At 50.4% G+C, this 22,739-nt stretch overlaps 1 protein-coding gene across 4 annotated transcripts in view; it reads right to left on the bottom strand.

Moving 5' to 3' along the window:
* Positions 1–22,739, bottom strand: part of CARD11 (caspase recruitment domain family member 11) — a 106,460-nt gene that overhangs the window by 36,175 nt on the left and 47,546 nt on the right. For all 4 annotated transcript variants that reach the window (XM_061153770.1, XM_061153771.1, XM_061153769.1 and 1 more), the window contains exon 2: positions 6,112–6,249. In XM_061153770.1, the coding sequence (XP_061009753.1) occupies positions 6,112–6,118 (7 nt within the window). In that variant the 5' untranslated portion in view covers positions 6,119–6,249. The remainder of the gene's footprint in view (positions 1–6,111; positions 6,250–22,739) is intronic.

Raw genomic sequence — 22,739 nt, 5'->3', positions numbered from 1 at the left:
ATGGTGACTCACTCCAGTATTCTTGCCTGGAGAATACCATGGACAGAGGAGCCTGGTGGGCTACAGTCCTTGGGGTCGCAAACAGAATATGGAATGTGTTTCTTCTAATTCAGATCTCTAATTTCTTTCAGCAGTGCATTATAGTTTCCAGTGTACACTTCTTATGCTAAATTTATTCCTAAGTATTTTATTCTTTTTGATGGCACTATAAACGTGGGCTATAGTATTCATCTTACTTCTGTCTTTTCAATATGGATGCCTTTCCTTTTCTTTTCTTCCCCCTCTTGAATTTCCCAGGTGAGAACTTCTAACACAGTGTTACACGGAAGTGGCAAGAATGGACATCGTTGTCTTGTTCTTGACCACGGGGGAAAAGCATCCAGTCTCTCCCCATTAAGCACAATGTGACCTGGTTGAGTGTGTGTGTGTTTCAGACACCCTTTATCAGGTTGAGGAAACCCCCTGAGTATTTTTGTCACAAAAGGGATGTCTGATTTTGTCAAATGCTTTCTCTGCCTCCATTGAGATTACCGTATAGTATTTAGTTTTGATTCTATTAATATATTACATTAACTGATTTTCGGGCATTAAACAAACCTTGAATTCTTGCTGTAAATCCCAGTTAGTTACAGATTTGTTGGATTTGGCTTGCTAGTATGTTTTTGAGCCTTCTGGCATCCACAGTTATGAGAGATATTAGTTGGCACTTTTCTTTCCTCAAGATGTCGGGCTGGTTTTGACATCAGGAGAATTTTTACCTCACAGAGTAAACTGGGAAGTGATCCTTCCTCCTGCACTTCTTGGGAAAGTTAATGAAGAACAGGCATACTTTTGTCTTTGTTTGGTGGAGGCTTTGCTTGGTGGGTAGGTTTTTGATTACTAATTCTTGTTGTAGGTTTGCTCATATTTCCTGTTTTTCTTGAGTCAGTTTCAATAGCTTGTGTCTTTCTAGGAATCTGTCCATTTCATGTAAGTAACCCAATTTTTTGGAAACAATGTGCATATTTTTATTTTATTTTTATTTTGCCTCTTATTTCTTTAATAAGGTTAGTAGCAGTGTCCCTTCTCTTATTCCTGATTCTAGTAATTTGGATCATCTCTCTCTTTTTTTCTTGGTCAGTCTAGCTCAGGGTTTGTTGATATTTCAAAGAACAACTTTTGGTTTCACTGATTTTCTCTATTGCCTTTCCATTCTCTAACTCATTTATTTTTGTCCTAATACGTGTTACTTCCTTCCTGCTGTTCGCTTCAGGTTCACTTTGCTCTTCTTTTTCTAGCTTCACAAAGTGGAAGGTCAGGTTATTGATTTGAGATCTTTAAAAAAAATTAACATGTATAGCTATACATTTCCCTCTGCTTTAGTGACACCAGTTAAGTTTCAACATGTTGCATTTCCATTTGCCTCGAAGTAAAATGGGAAAACCCAAACAAACCTTTTGGCCAGCCCAATACCTTTGGCTGTAAGGTTTTTCTCCTATAGATGATATATAAGAGATCTTATTGTTTTAATCTAATCTGACAATCCCTTAATTTCTATTGATTTATTCATTCTTAACTGCTGTATATATTATTCCATTGCCAGAATACACCATAATTTATTTCTTCATTTCTCTATAATGGATATTTAATTTCCCCCCAATTTTTTACTTGAACATTTAACATTATTTGTAGTTGGAAAAAATGTAAGCAATCCAGACATTCTTCAGTAGATATTCAATGATCCTTTCTCATTATGGAATAACATTTTGAAAATATGTGGTAACATAAAAAGATTTCAAGACATTGTTTTTTTAAAAAGTAAAGACAGGCATATATTCATACATACATACATGTGGTATAATTTAAAATGGATTTGGGGACTTCCTTGGTGGTCCAGTGGTTAAGAATCTGCCTGCCAACGCAGGGGACCTAGGTTTGATCCCTGGTCTGGGAAGATTCCGCGTGCCGAAGGACAACCAAGCCTGGGGTCCACGACCACTGAGGACCACAGCCCAGAGGCCGGGCCCTGCAGCGAGAGCAGTCACCGAGATGGGGGCGGGCGCACGGCAGCCAGAGAGCAGCCCTTGCTCGCCGCAGCCGGACACAGCCTGTGCCCAGCAGTGAAGACCCAGTGCAGCCAGAATTAGTAAGTAAATAAAATGTAAAGCATATATAATTAAATACATATGCCCCTGGTTCCGGGCAAGGAGCTCCAGGATTCTGAGAGGGATATCCCCCAGAGGGATAAGAGTGTTTTTTCTATGGTAACAGGATGACTCTTGGGTAAGGGGCCGCAGGAGCTTCAGGATGGGAACTGAAAAACCAAGCAAGTGATTATAAGGTTATAACTTTCAAGGGGGAGAGGCTAGAGATTGAGTCCAATCACCATTCCGAGAATGAGTTAATCAATCATGGTTATGTAATAACACTTGATAAAAATCCCTGCACAACAGGACGCAAGAGCTTCCAAGTTTCTGAACGCCAGCCCCTGCTGGCACGGGTGCCATCTCAACGCCAGGGAGCTGACGCTTCTGTGTTCGGGAGCTCCTCATGTGTGCTTTCATTGGTGTCCTTTACAATAAGCTGTCGTGATAAGTACAGTGTTTTCCCGAGTTATCTGTGAGTCATTCCAGCAAACACAGCACCTGGCCAGGAGGCTCGGGAGACCCTGATTCGCGGCTGCTGACCCAGAGTGCAGGTGGCCCGGGGTGCAGGGCCGGTGTCCGAGGCGGGGCAGGCGTGGGGGCTGAGCCCTGGGCCTGGGGCGGCTTGGCTGCCTCTGGGCGGTCAGTGTCAGAACTGAACTGAACTCGTGGAAAAAATGACACGTGCTTGGTGTCGGGAAAACACCACACGTTTGGTGTCAGAAAAATAACACAATGCAGTGAAGTCACTCATGTAAGGCAACACCTGTAATTACAGAGGTAGGCTGTACGCGCGCACATGTGTGTGTGTGTGTGTGTGTGTGTGTGAAAGAAGGAGAAGGCGGGAGAGAAACAAGGAGAGCGGAGGGGAGGAGAAGGGGATGGGGGGACAGGTTTGAGAGGCTCTGATTACACTGATCCTATCTAAGAAGTGGGATGAATTCTGAGGTCACTGGGCAGGACAATTTGGATGTTATCAGTACTATTTACAATGCACATGTTTCATCATATTACTTGCATAGTTTGAAAAAAAGAAAAAAAAGAATCAATAACAAAGATGACAGCCCAGTCTAGGGCAATAGAGACGCCAATGTCTAATATTTGCCTTCCCACTCCCATCCTCACATGGCCACAGATCTGATGTGTGTACGTGCGCGCTCAGTCGTGTCTGACTCTTTGTGACCCTGTGGACTGTAGCCCACCAGGCTTCTTTGTCCATGGGATTCTCCAGGCAAGAATACTGGAGTGGGTTGCCATTTCCTTCTCCAGGGGATCTTTCAGACCCAGGGGTCGAACCCTCACCTCTTATGTCTCCTGCATTGGCAGGTGGGTTCTTTATCACTGAGTCACCTGTTTGCCAGCTGTTTGTTAGAACCAGACATGGAACAATGGACTGGTTCCAAATTGGGAAAGGAGTACGAAAAGGCTGTATATTGTCACCATGCTTATTTAACTTATATGCAGAGTACATCATGCAAAATGCCAGACTGGATGAAGCACAAGCTGGAATCAAGATTGCCGGGAGAAATATCAATAACCTCAGATATGCAGATAACACCACCCTTATGGCAGAAAGTGAAGAGGAACTAAAGAGCCTCTTGATGAAAGTGAAAGAGGAGAGTGAAAAAGTTGGCTTAAAGCTCAACATTCAAAAAACTAAGATCATGTCATCTGGTTCCATCACTTCATGGCAAATAGATGGGGAAACAATGGAAACAGTGACAGACTTTTATTTTCTTGGGCTCCAAAATCACTGCAGATGGTGATTGCAGCCATGAAATTAAAAGACACTTGCTCCTTGGAAGAAAAGCTATGACCCACCTAGATAGCGTATTAAAAAGCAGAGACATCCCTTTGCTGACAAAGGTCCATCTAGTCAAAGCTATGGTTTTTCCAGTGGTCATGTATGGATGTGAGAGTTTGACTATAAAGACACCTGAGTGCTGAAGAATTGAAGCTTTTGAACTGTGGTGTGGGAGAAGACTCTTGAGAGTCCCTTGGACAGCAAGGAGATCCACCAGTCCATCCTAAAGGAAATCAGTTCTGAATATTCATTGGAAGGACTGATGTTGAAGCTGAAACTTCGATACTTTGGCCACTAGATGCGAAGAACTGACTCACTGGAAAAGACCCTGATGCTGGGAGAGATTGGAGGCAGGAGGAGAAGGGGACAGCAGAGGATGAGATGGTTGGACGGCATCACTGACTCGATGGACATGAGTTTGAGCAAAAGCTCTGGGAGTTGGTAAAGGCCAGGGAAGCCTGGTGTTCTGTAGTCCATGGGGTCACAAAGAGTCAGACATGACTGAGCAACTGAATTGACTGAAAGAGACAGTGGGGCGGGTGAGTGTGCTGGGGGCAATGAGCTAGAAGGTGCATCGGAGTGGCCCGAGGCTGCATTTGGCTGCAGTAACACGCCCAGGCAGGTTGAGGCTGCGGAGGCAGAGACGGTTTAAGGGAGACAGAGGAAGTCCATCTGCTGGTGGAGCTGCAGTGAGAGACCCTGAGGACCCTCAAACGGCTGGAGCCATCTCTCCAAGTGTGCAACTCTACTTCCCGGCCTGAGCCTTGGCCACGTGTGATGTCTGGTTCTTGCTCCATCAAGAATCTCCCCATTAATCTGAGCTGTTCTAAGTGGGCTTTTGCTCTGAACAACTCAAGCACCTTGAGTAAAAATATCTGTGTGCTGTTATGAGCAACAACTGGTTTATAGAGGGGGTTTAAAAATGGGGACATTCCATCCAATGACCTTTGCCTTTCTGCTCATATCCTAAGCACTGGCCACTTGGGTCACGTGGGGATAGTTTGTGGTTCAGTGCAACACAAATACATCTCCTACAAGTGCTCACTCTGAAACACGTCAGCATGATAGTTTTCCATTCACAAAGGAAAATGCACTCAGCTTTACTATTTTGAAAGAGTCAACATCCTAAGAAGTTGACTCAACAAGTCATTAAGTGGGTGAACACCGCATCGTTCACTCCCTTTTCCTGCTTACGGAATCCCTATCGTCTTCAGGAACCAGGTGGCCTCACATTTCAGGGAGGCTGGGCAACTTCTGAGCGGCAAGAGGTGGATCTTGTTTTGGTCTCTACCTAACGAGGTGGTCTTGTTTGATGTCAGGCTAAGTATGTGAAGTCTTTATGACCTGTAGAACCTGCAGGGAAGTCTGCTGGGGGGCAATTCTGGTGCTGTTCCTTGACCTTTGATAGGAACACAGGGAGGGATACAGTCCTTGAGCACTGGGATGCTAGCATGTGAATGTGTGTGTGATGCTGGGATTGCTGCAGCCATCATGTGACCTGAGGACTCCTGTAAGGACAAAACTAACACCCTCACGATGGCAGAGCAGAGACGTGGAAAGAACCCGGGTTTCTAGTGGTGTCGCCTCCTCGGTACTCACCTAGAGGCACCTGTCTGTGGTTGAAAGAAACCTGCTGAAAAACATGTTCAAGGCTCCCAGTCCATGTTCTACAGGAAGGGCTATTTTGCGCACCTATTTTTTTTTAAAAGAAGTTCTTTATTATTATTACTTTTTGATCACATAGAATGTAGGATCTTAGTTGTCTTATCAGGAATTGAATCCACACCCCATGCAGAAGGAGGGTGGAGCCTTAACCTCTCGGCCACTAGGGAAGTCCCTTGCTCACCCTTTTACGGGCCAAGGAGACCACCTGCCAAGACAAACGCCGTGGCAGCTGCTGGTCTCATGGCCCTTCCTCATTCACTGGAAACATGGATCGTGTGGACCCCTCTCTGCTACGATACAGTCTAGCATCTTTGTCTCGACCTCCAAGCTGAGGCCTCCCGCCAGCCTGTGGTCATGTCCCGGCTGACCAACTTGGATTCTCCGCCAGATCCCCGCTTGCTCAATGCCTGCTTCCAGCGCCTCCCTCTGCCTGGAACCCGCCCCTCTCTGCTCCCCTGGTGAGTCTCAGGAAACCCTCCCCTTACATTTATTTTACATAAAGGAGATGATGCGACGTACCTGGCATAGGGTCGGCGCTTGGCAGACGGGAGGTGCCCGCCCGTCACTGAGGTCTGACTTCTTCCTACTCCTCCCGGCCGGGGCTGGTCCTGCCCTCAGCCAGTCTCCTTCTGGGTGTGGAGTTGTGCGGGCCAGGATCTGTGAGAGGGAAGATGGTCTGACTTAGCACAGAAAACCACTCAAACAGCGAAGGGGGGCCCTGCTCTGAAAGGAAAGAATGAAATGATCCCGGAGCCCGCATCTCTCCAGGGGCTGGACACGCCGTGGACCGGGGCCTGGAGCTGCTGCAGGAAGGGGCGGGCGCTTGTCCTGACAGCTGCTGGGGTCCCTTGGCGGGGGGCTCCAGGCGGCTGCTTCAAACCCACAGCTCCACTCGGAGGTGACGGGGACCCGGGACACCATCGTTTAATCAGAAACTTTCTGGGTTTTGGCTTTGAGGATTAATCACAGGTGACACCAGATCTCCCAGGGCTGACAGAAGCTCTTCTTGTTGGGTGTCAGCTTGGATAGGAGTCAGCTGTCACAGACCCTCAGCCCCAGGGGTGGGGGGCGGGAGACGAGCTTCTCTGGAGGACACCGTCTCCTTGGTCTGCTCAGCAGCCTCCTCAGGGCAGGGCCAGCCTTGGCCCACAACCCCCCGCCCAGGGAAATGACACTTCTCTGTATTTGCATTAAAAAGGATGCACTTGCATTTTTTCCTCTCTTATAATCAGAAGAAAAAGCTTTAAAAAAATTAATTGTAAGAGAGGTTTTAATTGCAGGCAAGGGAAAGCAGGTTTGTGCAGGAAATGGCAACCCACTCCGGTATTCTTGCCTGGGAAATCCCACGGACAGAAGAACCTGGCGCGCTACAGTCCACAGGGTCGCAGAGTCAGACGCGACTGAGCACGCACACATACAACTGCCAACCTGGTCCTGAGGTCGGAGAGAGGATACGCTTCCTGAGAGTCTGACTCATCGGGTTAACATTCAACTGGTGGAAACATCACCCCTGTGCTTACAGACTATTTACTCTGCCAGGCACTTGGCTAAGTCTGACTGCTGGAGAACTCTCTGAGACAGGTGGTTTTATTATCGTCGCCATCAACATCACCACCATCACCATCACTACAGTACAGCCAAGAAAAATCAAGCCTGGGACAGGTTCAAAGTCATAATTAGTGTGGAAGGCAGGATGTGGGCTTCCTTTAAATCAACTACTATTCAGCCCTTAGAATTGCCTGAAAAAAAAAAAAAGTTCACCTTTTAAACGACTCTAACCAGTGGGGGGCTTCCCTGATAGCTCAGTTGGTAAAGAATCCGCCTGCAATGCAGGAGACCCTGGTTCGATTCCTGGGTCGGGAAGATCCCCTGGAGAAGGGAAAGGCTACCCACTCCAGTATTCTTGGGCTTCCCATGTGGCTCAGCTGATAAAGAATCCACCCGCAATGCGAGAGACCTGGGTTCGATCCCTGGGTCGGGAAGATCCCCTGGGGAAGGGAAAGGCTACCCACTCTAGTATTCTGGCCTGGAGAATCCCATGGACTGTATAGTCCACAGGGCTGCAGAGAGTCAGACACGACTGAGCGACTTTCACTTTCACCCAGTAGGTGTATGTACAAAATGTCCCTGAAATATCACTTTAACAAGTGTAAGACAGAACTAAAACCAAGCTCTAAGATAGCAGAGCAGATACGGGCTCAGGATTCGAAATAGCTCTTGCTTCTCAAAGGAGGAATCAATTGCTTGGTGAACTACGAGGTTCCTGTCATCGGTGTTATTCAAGCACAATCAGCCAGTGATTATTCCCCCTCCAGGGAAGCCCGCTACGCAAGCAGAGCTGGCACGCCCAGTTTCTGCTGCCTCTCACATAAGAATAAACAGACAGCCGAAGATCGCTCCATGTTCGAGAAAAGTCTCCACATGGAAGGAAGACATCGAAAGAGACAAACTGCCCCAAGGAAGCTTCAGGAAGCTGACAATGCACACAGTAAGAGAAAACTGAAAAAACAAAACCAAAAAACAACCCGATAATTAAAATCTGTGAAGACATTAGGTAAGATACTGTAGCCACAGAACAATGCTGGGTGCTTTGACAAAGGAACAATCAAAGAACAAGAAAAAATTCTTAAGAGATTGAAATAAAGTAAGTGGAAGGTTAAAATCAATAGAAAATTTAGAAGATAAAGTTGCAGAAATATCCCCCAAAGTTAATAAAAAGTTAAAGAGAATGAAAATAAGAAAGGAGGAGGGGGAATGAGGTCACTTTAGGAAATCTTAGAGGTTACAGAAGTTATGCTTCCTTTCCTATATGTCTTGTGGGGATACAGTATCAATTATGGGATGAAATTATCAGAGACACTAGTATTAGAGGATTCTCCACATGCAAAAATAGGAGTCTTCAGTTTTGAAGGGTCCTTTGAGTGCTCAGTACAAATCAGTGGAAAAGAACCTTCTCAGAGTATCATTCTGAAATTTTAGGGCACCGGGGAATAAGAGAAGACCCTAAAATCTTCCTGGGAGGAAACATCAGGCCATGTGCAAAGGACTAGAAGTAAGTTTGGCGTCAGATCTTTCAACAGTGATGCTGGAAACTGGGGGACAATGAGGTGATGCCTTCATGTTTTCGATGGAAAATACTTCTGAACCTAGGATTCTATACCTACCCAAACTGTTGTGTGCATAAACAGAATGATGCTATTTTCAGAAAGGCAAGGACTCTAAACATCTAGCTTCCATGCATCCTCTCTTAGAAAGCTACTGCAGGATATACTCCAGCAAAATGAGGGAATAAAACAAAAATATGAAGGCCAGGAAACAGAGCAGCAAGGAGTGTTCCAGGATGAGAGGGAGGCAGCAAAGAGCAGCTGGCCAAGACTGCAGCAGGACCATGGAGGGTCAGGGGAAATAATGAATGGTTACCTGATATCCTTGATAACTTAGGAAATAACATCATTAGGCAAATGACAGGCCTGAGAGCCAGACAGAAAAAAATTGAGGACAGATATGATTTTAAAAGCTCCAGCAAATGAAAAAAGAAGCAATATTATCTTTGGACAAAATAAAAAGATAAGAAGGAGACATAATCCCAACATACATCTTGCCTCAACATGAACAATATTTACCTGGTCATGATGAAGTAACAGGTAAAGCTGATGAGAACGTACCAAGACGATGGTGGGGTAAGTGCATGCAGTGGGGAGCTAGGAAATGGGAGATAAATTATCATCTACCCAAAGGCATGTTGATACATAATGTCTTAAAACTGACACACCACTAAATAGCAGTGGAAGCATATCACTTAGAATAAGGAGGCGGGGAACAGAAGAAAGCAAAATGGAGAAGGGTTAGAAGTGGCTGCTCTCGGGGGTCGGGGCTGGGGATGGATGGATGTTTTTTTATGACAAGCCTACTTCACTGTTCCCCCTTCATGGATCACAGTCACGCTGAAGGGGCTTGCTTAACTCAATCAAGCTATGAGCCGTGCCGTGCAGGGCTACCCAAGATGGACGGGTCACAGTGAAAAAATCTGACAAAACGTGGTCCACTGGAGGAGGAAGTGGCAACTCACTCCAGTACTCTTGCCAGGAGAATCCCATGAACAGTAATGAAAGGGCAAAAAGATACGACACTGGAAGATGAGCCCCTTGGGTTGGAAGGTGTCCTGGGGAAGAGCAGAGGGCAGCTACTAATAGCTCCAGAAAGAATGAAGTGGTTGGGCCAAAGCGGAAATGATGCTCAGCTGTGGATGTGTCTGGTGGTGAAAGAGAGTTGGACCATGAAGAAGGCTGAGCATCAGAGAATTGATTGTTTTGAACTGTGGTGCTATAGAAGACTCTTGAGAGTCCCCTGGACTGCAAGGAGATCGAACCAATCAGTCTTAAAGGAAATCAACCTGAATATTCATTGGAAGGACTGATGGTGAAAGCTCCAATACTTTGGCCCCGATGCAAAGAGTTGAGTCATTGGAAAAGACCCTGATGCTGGGAAAGACTGAAGGCAAAAGGAGAAGGGGACGACAGAGGATGAGATGGTTAGACAGCATCACCGACTCAATGGACATGAATTTTACGACGAGGAAGTCGGATCAGAGTTAAATAACCGGGTGAGACCTCATACCACTAAGATTCCAACGCAACCCTCACCAACTGAGCATCATCTGATCTTAATTAAACCAGCCATGATCACAGCTAACACTTACAAAGCACAGCATCCAATCTAACCAATCAGAGTCCTCACTTCCTGGGCTCCTCTTTTTTGCCTTATTCCCTCATTTTGCTGGAGCATATCCTCCAATGCCTTCTAGGAAAAGGCACACAGCAGTTGCTATAGCCAGACACTGGGCTAAAGTCATGTGTGGACTTCCCCAGTGGTGCAGTGGTTATGACTTTGCCTTCCAGTGCAAGGGGGTGCAAGTTCAAATCCTGGTCAGGAAGCTAAGATCCCAAATGCCTCCTGGCCAAAAACACCCCCACATAAAACAGAAGTACTATTGTAATACATTCAATTAAGACTTTAAAATGGTCCACATCAAAAAAAAAAAAAAATCAAAACTTAAACAAAATGCTCCAGATAGCTAAGACATGGAAGCAACCTAGATGTCCACCAAAAGATGAATGGATAAAGAAGCTGTGGTATATATACACAATGGAATACTACTCAGCCATGGAAAGAAAGCATCTGAGTCAGTTCTAATGGGGTGGATGAACCTAGAGCCTATCATACAGAGTGAAGTGAGTCAGAAAGAGAAAAATGAACACTGTGTATTAACGCATATATATGGAATCTAGAAAGACAGTACTGACGAATCCATCTGCAGGGCAGCCATGGAGATGCGGACAAGTGAGCGCACGTGGGGACACAGTGAGGGGAGGCGCGGGTGGGACGAGTGGAGAGAGTAGCGTGGAAGCACAAACATTACCACGCGTGCAACGGCCAGCCAGTGGGGAGCTGCAGTCTGACACAGGGCGCTGAGGCCTGGGTGCTCCGTGACCGCCGAGAGGGCTGGCGGGTGGAAGGAGGTTCAAGAGCGAGGGGACACACGAACACCTGCGGCTGATTCCTGTGGGTCTGTGGCCGGAGCCGAGGCAGTGTTGTAAAGCAATTATCCTCCAATTAAAAATAAGTGAGTTAGAGAGCTGGACGTGGAACAACAGGCTGGTTCCCAATAGGGAAAGGAGCACGTCAAGGCTGTATATTGTCACCCTGCTTCTTTAACTTATATGCAGAGTACATCATGAGAAACACTGGGCTGGAGGAGGCACAAGCTGGAATCAAGATTGCCGGGAGAAATATCAATAACCTCAGATATGCAGATGACACCACCCTTATGGCAGAAAGTGAAGAGGAACTAAAGAGTTTCTTGATGAAAGTGAAAGAGGAGAGTGAAAAAGTTGGCTTAAAGCTCAACATTCAGAAAACTAAGATCATGACATCTGGTCCCATCACTCCATGGCAAATAGATGGGGAAACAGTGGCTGACTTTATGTTTCGGGGTTCCAAAATCACCGTAGATGGTGATTGCAGCCATGAAATTAAAAGACGCTTACTCCTTGGAAGGAAAGTTATGACCAACCTAGACAGCATATTAAAAAGCAGAGACATAACTTTGCCAACAAAGGTCCGTCTAGTCAAGGCTATGGTTTTTCCAGTAGTCATGTATGGATGTGAGAGTTGGACTATAAAGAAAGCTGAGCACCGAAGAATTGATGCTTTTGAACTGTGGTGTGGGAGAAGACTCTTGAGAGTCCCTTGGACTGCAAGGAGATCCAACCAGTCCATCCTAAAGGAAAGCAGTCCTGAATATTCATTGGAAGGACTGATGTTGAAGTTGAAACTCCAATACTTTGGCCACCTGATATGAAGAGCTTACTCATCAGAAAAGACCCTGGTGATGGGAAAGATTGAGGGCAGGAGGAGAAGGGGATGACAGAGGATGAGATGGTTGGATGGCATCCCTGCCTTGAAGGACATGGGTTTGGTTGGACTCCAGGAGTTGGTGATGGACAGGGAAGCCTGGCGTGCTGCAGTTCATGGGGTCGCAGAGTTGGACATGACTGAGCGACTGAACTGAACTGAACTGAACTGAAGTTAGAGAAAAATGGTGCATGTGGATGATGTCATTTAATACAACCACCCTGTGAGGGAGCTACTACTACTGGCCCCAGTTTACAGAAGAGGAAACAGGTTCACGGGGATTCAGCTATCTGGACTGCATCTGCTTTATCTTTGTACCCCCCACCACAACCCCACCTCCCTTATTCATCATGGGGCCTGATTCTTCGAAGGTGCTAAATATGTATCTGTTGGGTGAAAAAATACAAATCAGATCCTGGATAAAATAAACAATGAGGCTGCTAGCACATCGAACGTCAAGCCCTTTGGAAAGAGGGACAGACGCCTCTCCCTCTCTGCAAGCTGCCCCAGTGCAAAAGCTCTGCAATGAGAAGGGGTCAACAGTCAGCTAGATAAATGCACCTCTGGTTAATTGATCTGCCTGGATGATTGGAACGAGAGGCTTGAGATGGAAGGTTTAATTATTCCAATGAAACCTCCACTTCATTGAAAGGACTTCTGGCAAAAAAAAGGAAAAAAAAGGCGGTGCGGGGGGGAAGGTTATTGGGAAGGATAATCTACTGCCTGTGAGAACGGGCTGGAGACACGGGGACACACCACACTGTCTACCGTGTCTATAGCTTTGAAATGAAAGCTTAACGGAAAAGAACCAGAAGCAGCCCTTCCTGGGTCTCCCGCCCTGCGGTTCCTTTCATTCCTCCAAAAAAGCACACTGAGAGAAGCAGCTCGAAAATTCCTCCTCAGGATCCTTCTCTGGCATCCCAGTTAACTCTTAACCTCTGTCTGTCTCAGCTCATTCAGGTGAAACATTGGGATGATAATACTTCCCATGAATTAACACGTGTACAACAGTCAGGAGAGCTTCGCTGATACATATTGTGAAAGCAGCAATTATCATTTTAAATTCACAGTGGAGTGGCAGGCGCTGCCAGCAGCCAACCCAGTGTCCGTTCTCTCTCTTTTTTAATAATAAATAGCCCTTCAAATATATGTGTGTGTGTGAGTGATATAGAGGCTTCCCTGACGGCTCAGCAGGTAAAGAATCTACCCACAATGCTGGAGACACAGGAGACACGAGTTCAATCCCTGGGTCGGGAAGATCCCCTGGAGGAGGAAATGGCAACCCACTCCAGTATTCTTGCCTGAAAAATTCCACGGACAGAGGAGCCGGGCAGGTTACAAAGCCTGAGGTGAGTGACTGATGTACAGACACATACATTCACACACACACACACACACACACTAGGTTTTGGTTGTGGCATGTGGGATCTAGTTCCCTGACCCGGGATTGAACCCAGGCCCCCTGCCATTGAGAGCTGGAGTCTTAGCCACTGGGCCACCACGGAAGTCTCTCCATTCTCTCTCTTATTAACAGAGCCCCAGTTTTGTTTGGAGCATTACTGTGCCCACCTTTAAAAAACTGCATTTCTAGCCTCCCTTGCAGCTAGAATTGTGGGTGTGTGACACAGTTCTGGCCAATGAGCTGTACATGGAAGTTTCTGGATGACACATCTAGGAAGGGTCTGGAGAGGGGGGCAGAATCAGGTGGGAAGCGCTTTTTGTTTGTCCCTATCTTCCTCCCTGGAATGCCGGTGCAACGCAAGGAAGCAGAGCAGTGATCTTGTGAGCGTGAAGGTCACACTCGAGCATGGCGGCAGAGGATGCTAAAAGGACTTTGGGTCCAAGCTAACCTTTGAGTTCTTTGTTCATGAGAAGAATAAAATCCCTAGAACGTATAAAACTCCGATTTCGTTTCTATTAAAACTTGCAGTCAGCAATTGTTGCAGGCAACAATCGTCCTAGCACATACATATAACAAACAGGATGTAAGCCGTTTGAGACAATCACATAGCTTCCAGCCAGCCACAGACTTTTAAGTCTTACAGTCCGAGCCACTTCCTTATCTATTTGCTCCTGTTCCTTTTTTTTTTTTTTTTCCCATAAATACAAAACCAGAGTAAGCACGAAATCAATAAGGACTAAGTACTGAGAAGGAAATGGTAACCGGCTCCAGTTTTCTTGCCCGGAGAATCCCATGGACGGAGGAGCCTGGTGGGCCACAGTCCACGGGGTCGCAAAGAGTCAGATACGACTGAGCGACTTCACTTCACTTTCACTCACTGCCCATGTACAAAACCCTCCCCTCTCGAGGTACAGCCAAACTTCTCAGCCGTCATCCCAGGCTCGTCCTGCCCCGCAGCCCAGGGCCCTGCCCACCACCACCCGGCCCCCCGGCACTGTTTCCACCGGACGCTCATCGGGGTTGTCTACCCAGGTGACCCGGGCAAAGGGCTCATGGCCTCTACAGAATGAGAAGGTCTCAGCCTGATAGCTTTGGGGAACGCGGGGCGCATCTGCGGGTAGCCAGGACTTGGGGGTGGGGGGGACATGGCAGGCACGCCCCCCAGCCCCCCGCCAGGCCCTGCCTCACATCCAGACTTCTGCGGTGGCGTCTGACTGGCCCCCAGCAGGGCAGAGCACTTGGAAAGGGCACACACCTCCTGCATGACCGGAGGGTACGCTCTGCCCTCCCGCCCGCCGGCTCTCATGTTTCTCCCACCGCTGCAGAGAAGCTTTTGTGAAAAGCGCAATTAGGAATGACAGATTTAAATGGTTCTGAAATGTGTATCAATTCATCACATCGGCTCTTTATGAGATTCGCCCCGTCTGGATTCCGGAGCGTCGCACACACGGCACGGTGACAGCCCCGAGGGTCTCCGTGCGCCGCGGACCCCCTGATGAGCCCTAACGGCAGCGTGCGGTCGGTCCCGTCTCTCACTCCCGGGAGGCGCGGCCTTGCTCAGGGGCGGCCCGACGGTGACGGAACAGCGCTCCCTCCTGCGGGCGCCTTCCGGGCCCAGTCAGCAAGCCCGCCTCGGCCACAGGGGCTGTCAAGTCACCAAAACCACCGGCTGGTTCCAATTCTGGAGCCCTCGGTGAGACCCCAAGCATCATCTAAGCTAAATTCTAGCACAGGAGAGGTGGGGGGAAACCACGAACTCCTGTCCGGCCTGGGGTCTCAGGGAGGCCGTCTGGAAGGGACAGAGCTGGACCCAGTCCTCAGCGCGAGCTCTGGCCCGCGGAGGCCTGCTGCCGCGAGTCTCCCGGTTGGGCGGATGAGTGCGGAATGAGCCCAGAGGCCCCGAGAACCTTCTAAGCGAAAACACCGGGTCCTTGCCTTTCGCAGGAAAGGTCACCAGCATCGTCAAGCAGGAGCCCCACTCGGAGAGTAGCCGAGAATGAGAGCTGGAAGATTCTGTGGGAGCCACGTGCAGACGTTGTCTTCCCCGCTCTCTTTTGCTCGCCTCGCTTGGCTGCACGGGAATCCCACGGGAGCCGGGGACAAGGTGACGAGAGGAGGCCAGGTGGGGGCCGGAGGCCTCCGGATGCCTGTGGCGGGGAGCGGGGAGCGGGGGAAGGTCTGCGGTTTGGTAACGAGAATACGTCAGCGTCGACCTGTGGACGCTCAGCCAGCCAGTCATCCACCCATCCATCCATTGGATTCAACAGCGTTAAGAGCCTTGGACAACAGAAGACCAAGAAAAGAGACTCTGAGAAGGTTCAGGAGAAAAGAAGACAAGGACAAGTGAGGATAAGACACGAGCGACAGGCTTAGGGTCGTTCAGAGCAGAGCAGAGGAGGCGCAGAAAGAAACCTGAAGGGACGAAGCTAAGAAAAACCTCGCAGATTCGTCGGGAGGAGGGATGAGAGAAAGATGGGAGCAGAGGCTGCTGGAGGAGGAGGAGGAGGAGGAGGAGGGGCCTGGACCGCAGCCGCCCGGCCCTCATCACAGAGCCGAGCTTCAGCGCTGAGAACACACGCCAGCCAGTCATGGGGCGGGGGCCTGCAGGTCGCCGGGGCTGCTCAGACCGACTTATCTCCGGGGCCCAGAGCCGGTGCTCTGGGCGGGCGGGCTGCATGCAGAGTGAGCACGGGTCTCTCCCTGTGGCGTTTGTCAAACACCTTGAACACCTACTTAGGATCGATGTGGCGATCAACTTAAAATGCATTTCTAGTTGTGGGGCCGGCTGTTTCGTGAAATGTCATGGGGGACAGGTAAAGGCGGTAACACCCCTAAACACATTTCCATGTGTTTGAAAATAAGGCTGCCAACGACTTCAATCAACCAGGTTAGTATCTAGAAAAACGCACGTCAGGTTTTTCCTATTTGGGCGGAGGGCGGTGGTGTCGGGAGTGGTGGTAGGGTGTTTATGCCTCCAGCTCTCTTAAATCCCCCATCATCACCCAGGGGGAGCACCCACCGCTGAAATCAGGGAGGACGGCCAGGCCGCAGCAGGCCGGCTGACAGGAGGCTCGAGACTCTGGTCTTCCCCAGCTGCACGGGGCTCCCAGCGGCTCTTTCTAGAAAGGCCTAGGGGGCTGGTCGAAAACGCCGGTGCAGGAAGCAGCAGACCAGGCTTTCGTGTAGACCTCAGCCTTCCGTGAACACCCCGAGGTGCGCAAGGCTTGAGGTCAGAACTGTGCTTCCTCAGACCTCAGTCCCCTGGGCGGATTACCGGGCAGCAGAGGAAAGCAAAGTGGGAGGAGGTTTGAGGGCTGGGAGAGAGTGACTGCCACTCTCGGCTCAGGGAGCTGGGGGCTGGGTTCCATGGGCAGGCCCCCCACAGAGAGGTGGCTCCTGCCCTCCAGAGCTTAAAACACACCGTGCTTGAGGGTAGGAGGTGTCATGGACCTCCTCCTCCCAAAGATGGGGGCTGCGGGGCGAAGGCTTGCAGGAATTCTACTCGGGTCAAACAAAAGGAGAGTCAATACAAGTAATCCTAGCACCAAGGGACAAAACCAGCAACTTCTGCTTCCCTATGCTCTAAGGCCGGGTCCCCCAGCTCCAGGATCTAATAATGCCTGATGAGCTGAGGTGGAGCTGATGTAATAATAACAAAGAGAAAAAACATACAATAAATGTAATGTACTTGAATCACCCTCCCCTCCAGGTCTAGGGAAAAACTGTCTTCCACAAAACTGGCCCCTGGTGCCTGAAAGTTTGGGGACTGCTATTCTAGAGGAAAGGATGTGGTCCTGGATTCTGCCGTTTTCCGCTGTGTGGCCTCGGGCACATTGCTTAACGTCTCTGAGCCCCCATTTCCTGTTCCGTAAAACTGGACACAGGGCTTCTCAGGTGGCTCAGTGGTAAAGAACCCGCCTGCCGATGCAGGAGACGCAGGTTCCATCCCTGGGTCAGGACGATCCCCTGGAGAAGGAAATGGCAACCCACTCCAGTATCCTTGCCTGGGGAATCCTATGGACAGAGGAGCCTGGAAGGCTACAGTCCATGGGGTCACAGAAGGGTCAGATAAGACTGAGCGACTAAACAACAACAGAACTGGACACAGCAGCTGTGTCTCAGGGCTGCTGCAGCGCACACGGAAGGCATCATCATTATTACTATTTTTAGCTTCACTGGGCAGCATGCGGGATCTTGGCTTCCGGACTAGGGATCGAACTTGCACCCGCCGCATTTGAAGTGTAGTCATAAGTCCCCCATACGAGGCACTTAATCTCATCAGTCCACACCTTTGGAAGTCCTCGGCAGACCCCGGGTGGAAAGCCACCTCTCCCCTGGCGTCCTGAATAATGACCTCCACACCAGACAGATTTTAGAGGAAACTTGAAAGACCTGTTCTGAGCTCCCGTGTACCACGCTGCTTACAACCCTCCGGGCACAGTCATCTACTTCCTCATGTGCCCCCCGAGGGCTAGCAAGGATCTTTCACAAATAGGCGTTTAATATTAATCGAGTGATCGATTTTCGACGGATAAGCGCTGGCTCTCTGGTTATCGTTTCCTCCTTTCAGCGGAAAAGACCTTTCCCTCGCGCGGGTGGGGAGCTTTGCACATGACAGCCGGCTGGCGGGCTCACACGGGTTTCGCTGGGCCTGCAGTTCAGATCTAAGCGCCAATCCATCTTCTAGTCCCAATCAGTCGTGGACTGGAAGTATAGAATATACCTCCCTCCAGCTTCTGGCTTTGGGTCAGAGCCGTCTTGCCAAAAACCATGAAAATGCAGAAAAGCCACAGGTCCCCCATCCTGCCCCGAGAACCCGTCAGCTGCCTCCACTCTCCCCAACTCGTCGCCATCAGCGTGATGGCGACCCCCGCTTTTTTGCAATGGGCTGCTTCCCTGGGGCCCTCCCAGAGTCTGAAGGACACGCTGCATTTTCAAGGACACCCCATCCTAGCCACCGGGGCGGGAACTTCCCTGGTGGTCCAGCGGCTAAGACTCCATGCTCCCAATGCAGGGCGCCCGGGTTCGATCCCTGGTCAGGGAACTAGACCCCACATGCCACAACTAAGGGTTCGCATGCCCCACCACACTCAATAAATAAATACTAAAAACAAACAAAAGCAAAACACGAGTTAGCCATTGGGGCGCTGGGGTTCCATTGGTGGGATCCTAATTCTCTGAAAATGGACAACCCACCACGGGCCAGCATTTGGGGGGTGGTCAGCCTAACATGTCATGTTCTCAGCGTGGGGGAAACAGGAGGTTTACGGGAAACCTCCCCCCAGCTGACCCTCAGAAGGCGTGTGGCTGGACCAGCTGCGTGACACGGGCTGAGCAGCAGCGGGTGCCCGACACCCAGCGGGTTGGAGGTGGTGTCCAGATCCCAGGAGGGCACAGAATGACTCAGTAACAAAACCCACAGCCAACAGCGAGGGTGGAGCAGGCAGGTCGTTGGCCGCACAGCCAGGGACTCTGCCCTCCGTGAGTCCCGCGTGGTGGGTCAGTAGGTAATTTAGACGACTCCAGACCCACTCTAGACTGAGGTCCCGCCTCCCGGCGGGAAAGGAGTTATCAAGGTACCAGCAATGGAAAACTGTGCAGGGTACGGCAGCGAGTTTTAGTTTTCAACTGCGCAGGAAAAACAAGAGCCGCGCCTCTCTCTTCAGCGCGTCTGAACAGGACTGAGTTAAGCCATGAACTGCAACCACCACCGTCTCCCAACCCTTCTGGGACCAACAGCCCAGCCTGGGGTGGCTCCAGACACCGGATCTGGCCAATTTCCCTGTCCTCCCTGGGCCTCGCGGCAGCATCCCTGTTTACTGGAAACATTTTTAAAAGAATACAGTGCTCTCATAGCCACCATTATTACAACAATGGCGCTTCCATGTGAGGGAAGTGAAATTCGAACCAGATTTTCTATTCCGAAATGCTCTGCCAAAGACATGGCGCGGCAGTAATGCATGCACGGAGCATCCGTGCTATGTTGGGAGTGAAACAGGCTTGTGCGTTCCATTAAGCGTCAGGCTTCAGAGAGGGAGAGATGCTTAGAAAGGGTCTCTCGACTCCAACTTAACCCCAAAATAAACAGCTCTCTCATGGATGGAAGGGGGCCCCCCTCCCTGCCTCCCACCTCCATGCCGCCTCGTTTCAATTAGCTCTCTGCTATTCCAGTTTCCTTTTCCTTTGGATCATCAAGGCTGGCTGTCATTGACTGCTAGAACGTCAGGAGCAGAGTCACACGGCAGACTTCTCCCACCTGGCCCTCAGAGGGGTGGCATGGAGCTGTCCCAGCCATGGGACAGAACTGCCCTGGGGGTGGGCAGGGACACAGGCCACGTCCTCGCATCTCCCACCTCCCTCTGCCCAGCTCCCTTCCCAGTCCTGGCAGCCTCGAACCCCCACCACCAGTGACGCTTCAAGGGAAGACATCATATACACACAATGGAATACTATTCAGCTGTAAAAAGGAACGAAGCCCCGATCCATGCCACAGCATGGACAAAAACATCGAACACATCGAACACATCGAACTGAGCAAAGAAGCCACACTCCAAAGGCCACACACCGTGCGATGCAGTCGATACAAAAAGTGTAGAACGGGGGCAAACCACTCAGACAGAAAGCAGGCTGGCAGCGGCCAGGGGCTGTGGCGGGGGGCAGGATGGGGCGGCCGCTGGTGGGCACGGGGCTTTACCTGCGGGTGACGAGCACAGTTTGGAACTAGACAGAGGTGGCGGTGGCACATCGTGAAGGTGCCAAACGCTGCAGAACTGGTCACGTTAAAACGGTGGACTCCGTGATGCCCACGTCACCTCGAATCAAAGCAAATCAATGACAACAGCGACGATTTCTCGAGCACACGCAAGGTACCAGGTCGACAGCCCAGATTACCGGAATCCATTAACAGCCCTGCCGAAGGCGTCATCAATTCTGATGAAGAGATAAGGAAGCCGAGGCAGGGGTGGGGGGACACCCGGGCGGCCAGGGGTGTCAGACAGACACATGCTCTTACTCCCCTGGCGTTTCAAACCTCAGGCTCTGGAAGCCTGGGGATCGGACGAGCAGACGATGAGAACCTCTGTGTCCAGGAAACGGAGAGAGAGGCAGAGGGAGGCGGGTGAGGGTACAAAGAAGAGACGGGGACAGAGAAAAGGGAACAGGAACTCGGAGCTTTATTTAGTAGCCGCAGGTGCGGGGTGAGAACAGGACAGAGAAACGAAGCAAGACGTCCGTCAAGGGAGGAGAGTGGGTGGTGGGGGCGCCGGGCCGCGGGGAGGGCTGGGGGGGCCACGCCGGCCTAGCCGGGAAGCACGCCTGGCTCCCGACTCGGCCTCCCAAGTCATCACACGCCTGCTCTGAAGCCTCCCGAGACTGTGGGCACCTGGCCTCCGAATCTGAGCGGTTTCCTGTAATCCGGCTCACCTGTTTTAAAGCCACACGCCAGCTCGAAACATACAAATGCCGAAGACTCACATTTTCCACGTCAGGGGAGTCGGGAAGACAAGGTCGCAAAACACCTCCGAACACGTGGACTTTCCTCCCCAGGAGCGCCACGGCCAGCCTCTCAAGGGACGACTGTGTCAAGGCGTCTCTGATTGAATTTGGCAGGGTTGGAGGCTGGAGGGCGTTTTCTTTTCACTTTCTCTGCTGCCAGGCACCGGCAAACATGAGCCCGTGTTTTTTTTTTTTTTTCTTGACATTTCATCCTTCCCACACGGTTGTGCTGGAAATACCTTGACCAACTGTTTGAAAGGGATAGTGACGGGAATTCGGGAATCTTGATGTTCATAGATCATCTCCAGCCTCTCACCATGTAAGCGAAAGCTTATGAATCAGGTGCAAACCAGAAAGGTTCTTTTTTTTTTTGGCCTGCGCCGCATGACATAATCACCAATAATTAAGGCAGCCATCAAATCTGCACCCAGACACTGTACATGGGTAAGGGTTAGTTTTAAATTAATTTATCTACCGGGGCTTCCCAGGCAGCACTAGTGGTAAAGAACCCGCCCGCCAATGCAGGCTATGTAAGAGATACGGGTTCGATCCCTGGGTTGAGAAGGTCCCCTGGAAGAGGGCATAGCAACCCACTCCAGCATTCTTGCCTAGAGCATCCCATGGACAGCAGAGGCTGGCAGGCTACAGTCCAAAAGGTTGCAAAGAGTCATATCAAACTGAAGCGACTTAGCAAGCATGCACATTAATTACTATTTATTTCTGGCCGGGTTTTGGCTGGGTTTTCGCTGTTGTGCACGGGCTTTCTCTAGTTGCAGCAAGCGGGGGCTACTCTGCAGTTGCAGAGTTCAGGCTTCTCATGGCGGAGGCTTCCCCTGCTGGAGAGCGAGGCTCCGAGGGTGCGTGGGCTTCAGTAGCTGTGGCTCATGGGCTCGGCTGCCTGCAGCACGTGGAATCTTCCTGGACCAGGGATCAAACTTGTGTTCCCTGCGTTGGCAGGTGGATTCTTAACCACTGGACCGCTGAGGAAATCCCTAGGGACACATCCCACCAGCAGAGCACTGCCGCCTCTGAATCACTGAATGAGCCCAGCCTTGAAGCCGGCTGGGTTTCATCCGCCAGGCGGTGACATTTCTGCATCTCAGGACGTTACCTGCTGCGTGGCGGACACATCCCTCTTCCTCATTTGAAAGGATGCCTCCACGATCCAGCTGACTCCCTCAAACCAGTGTGACCCCCAAAAGTAGACTCCAATCTCTAATAAGCCAAAGACCCCCCGGGGCTGCTGCAAAGCTTTCTTCCACTCCCCTAGGACTCAGCAGATTCCTGAAGCTCTGCATGAGGAAACGGGGAACCTTCGGAGATGCATCCAGGAAGTTCCGTGAGGGCGACACCCCCGGGGGGGCCCAGGCCTCCGGCTCCCTTGGGACGCCATTCACCCCACATCACACCCTTCCTCCCAGGGTTCTGGATCAAAGGTCTCCTGCCAGCTCAGCTCTGCAGTCCCCCTCTCTCATTCCATTTTGCTTGCGGGCAGGGGCTGGACCCTGCTGAGTGGTTGGCCAACGTTCAGTAACAGGCTGGCTTCTCTGCACATGGAATCTTAATGCACCTCGGAGGAACTGATTGAAAGGTGCTCCCCGGGGAGGGCGGGAACCCCAGGGAGGGCAAGGCGGTGGGGCTGTGAGCCGCAGATCAAGGCGAGGCCCCAGATTCTGGGGACAGATGTTCGCACACTTCCTCTCCACCAGCTGGGCTGCAGGCATCTCCCTCCTTCAACAGGAACACACACCGGGCACCCACCCCCATGCCTCGGCCCTCCGCAGGGTACTCCCTCGGAAGGAGAGGTTTAAAAAAAAAAAAACACCAGCATGTAAAA

The sequence above is a fragment of the Dama dama genome, chromosome 10, assembly GCF_033118175.1.
Source record: "Dama dama isolate Ldn47 chromosome 10, ASM3311817v1, whole genome shotgun sequence".
Taxonomy (NCBI): domain Eukaryota; kingdom Metazoa; phylum Chordata; class Mammalia; order Artiodactyla; family Cervidae; genus Dama; species Dama dama.
Note: the sequence above shows the minus strand (reverse complement) of the source record. Positions and strands in the feature narration are given on the sequence as shown.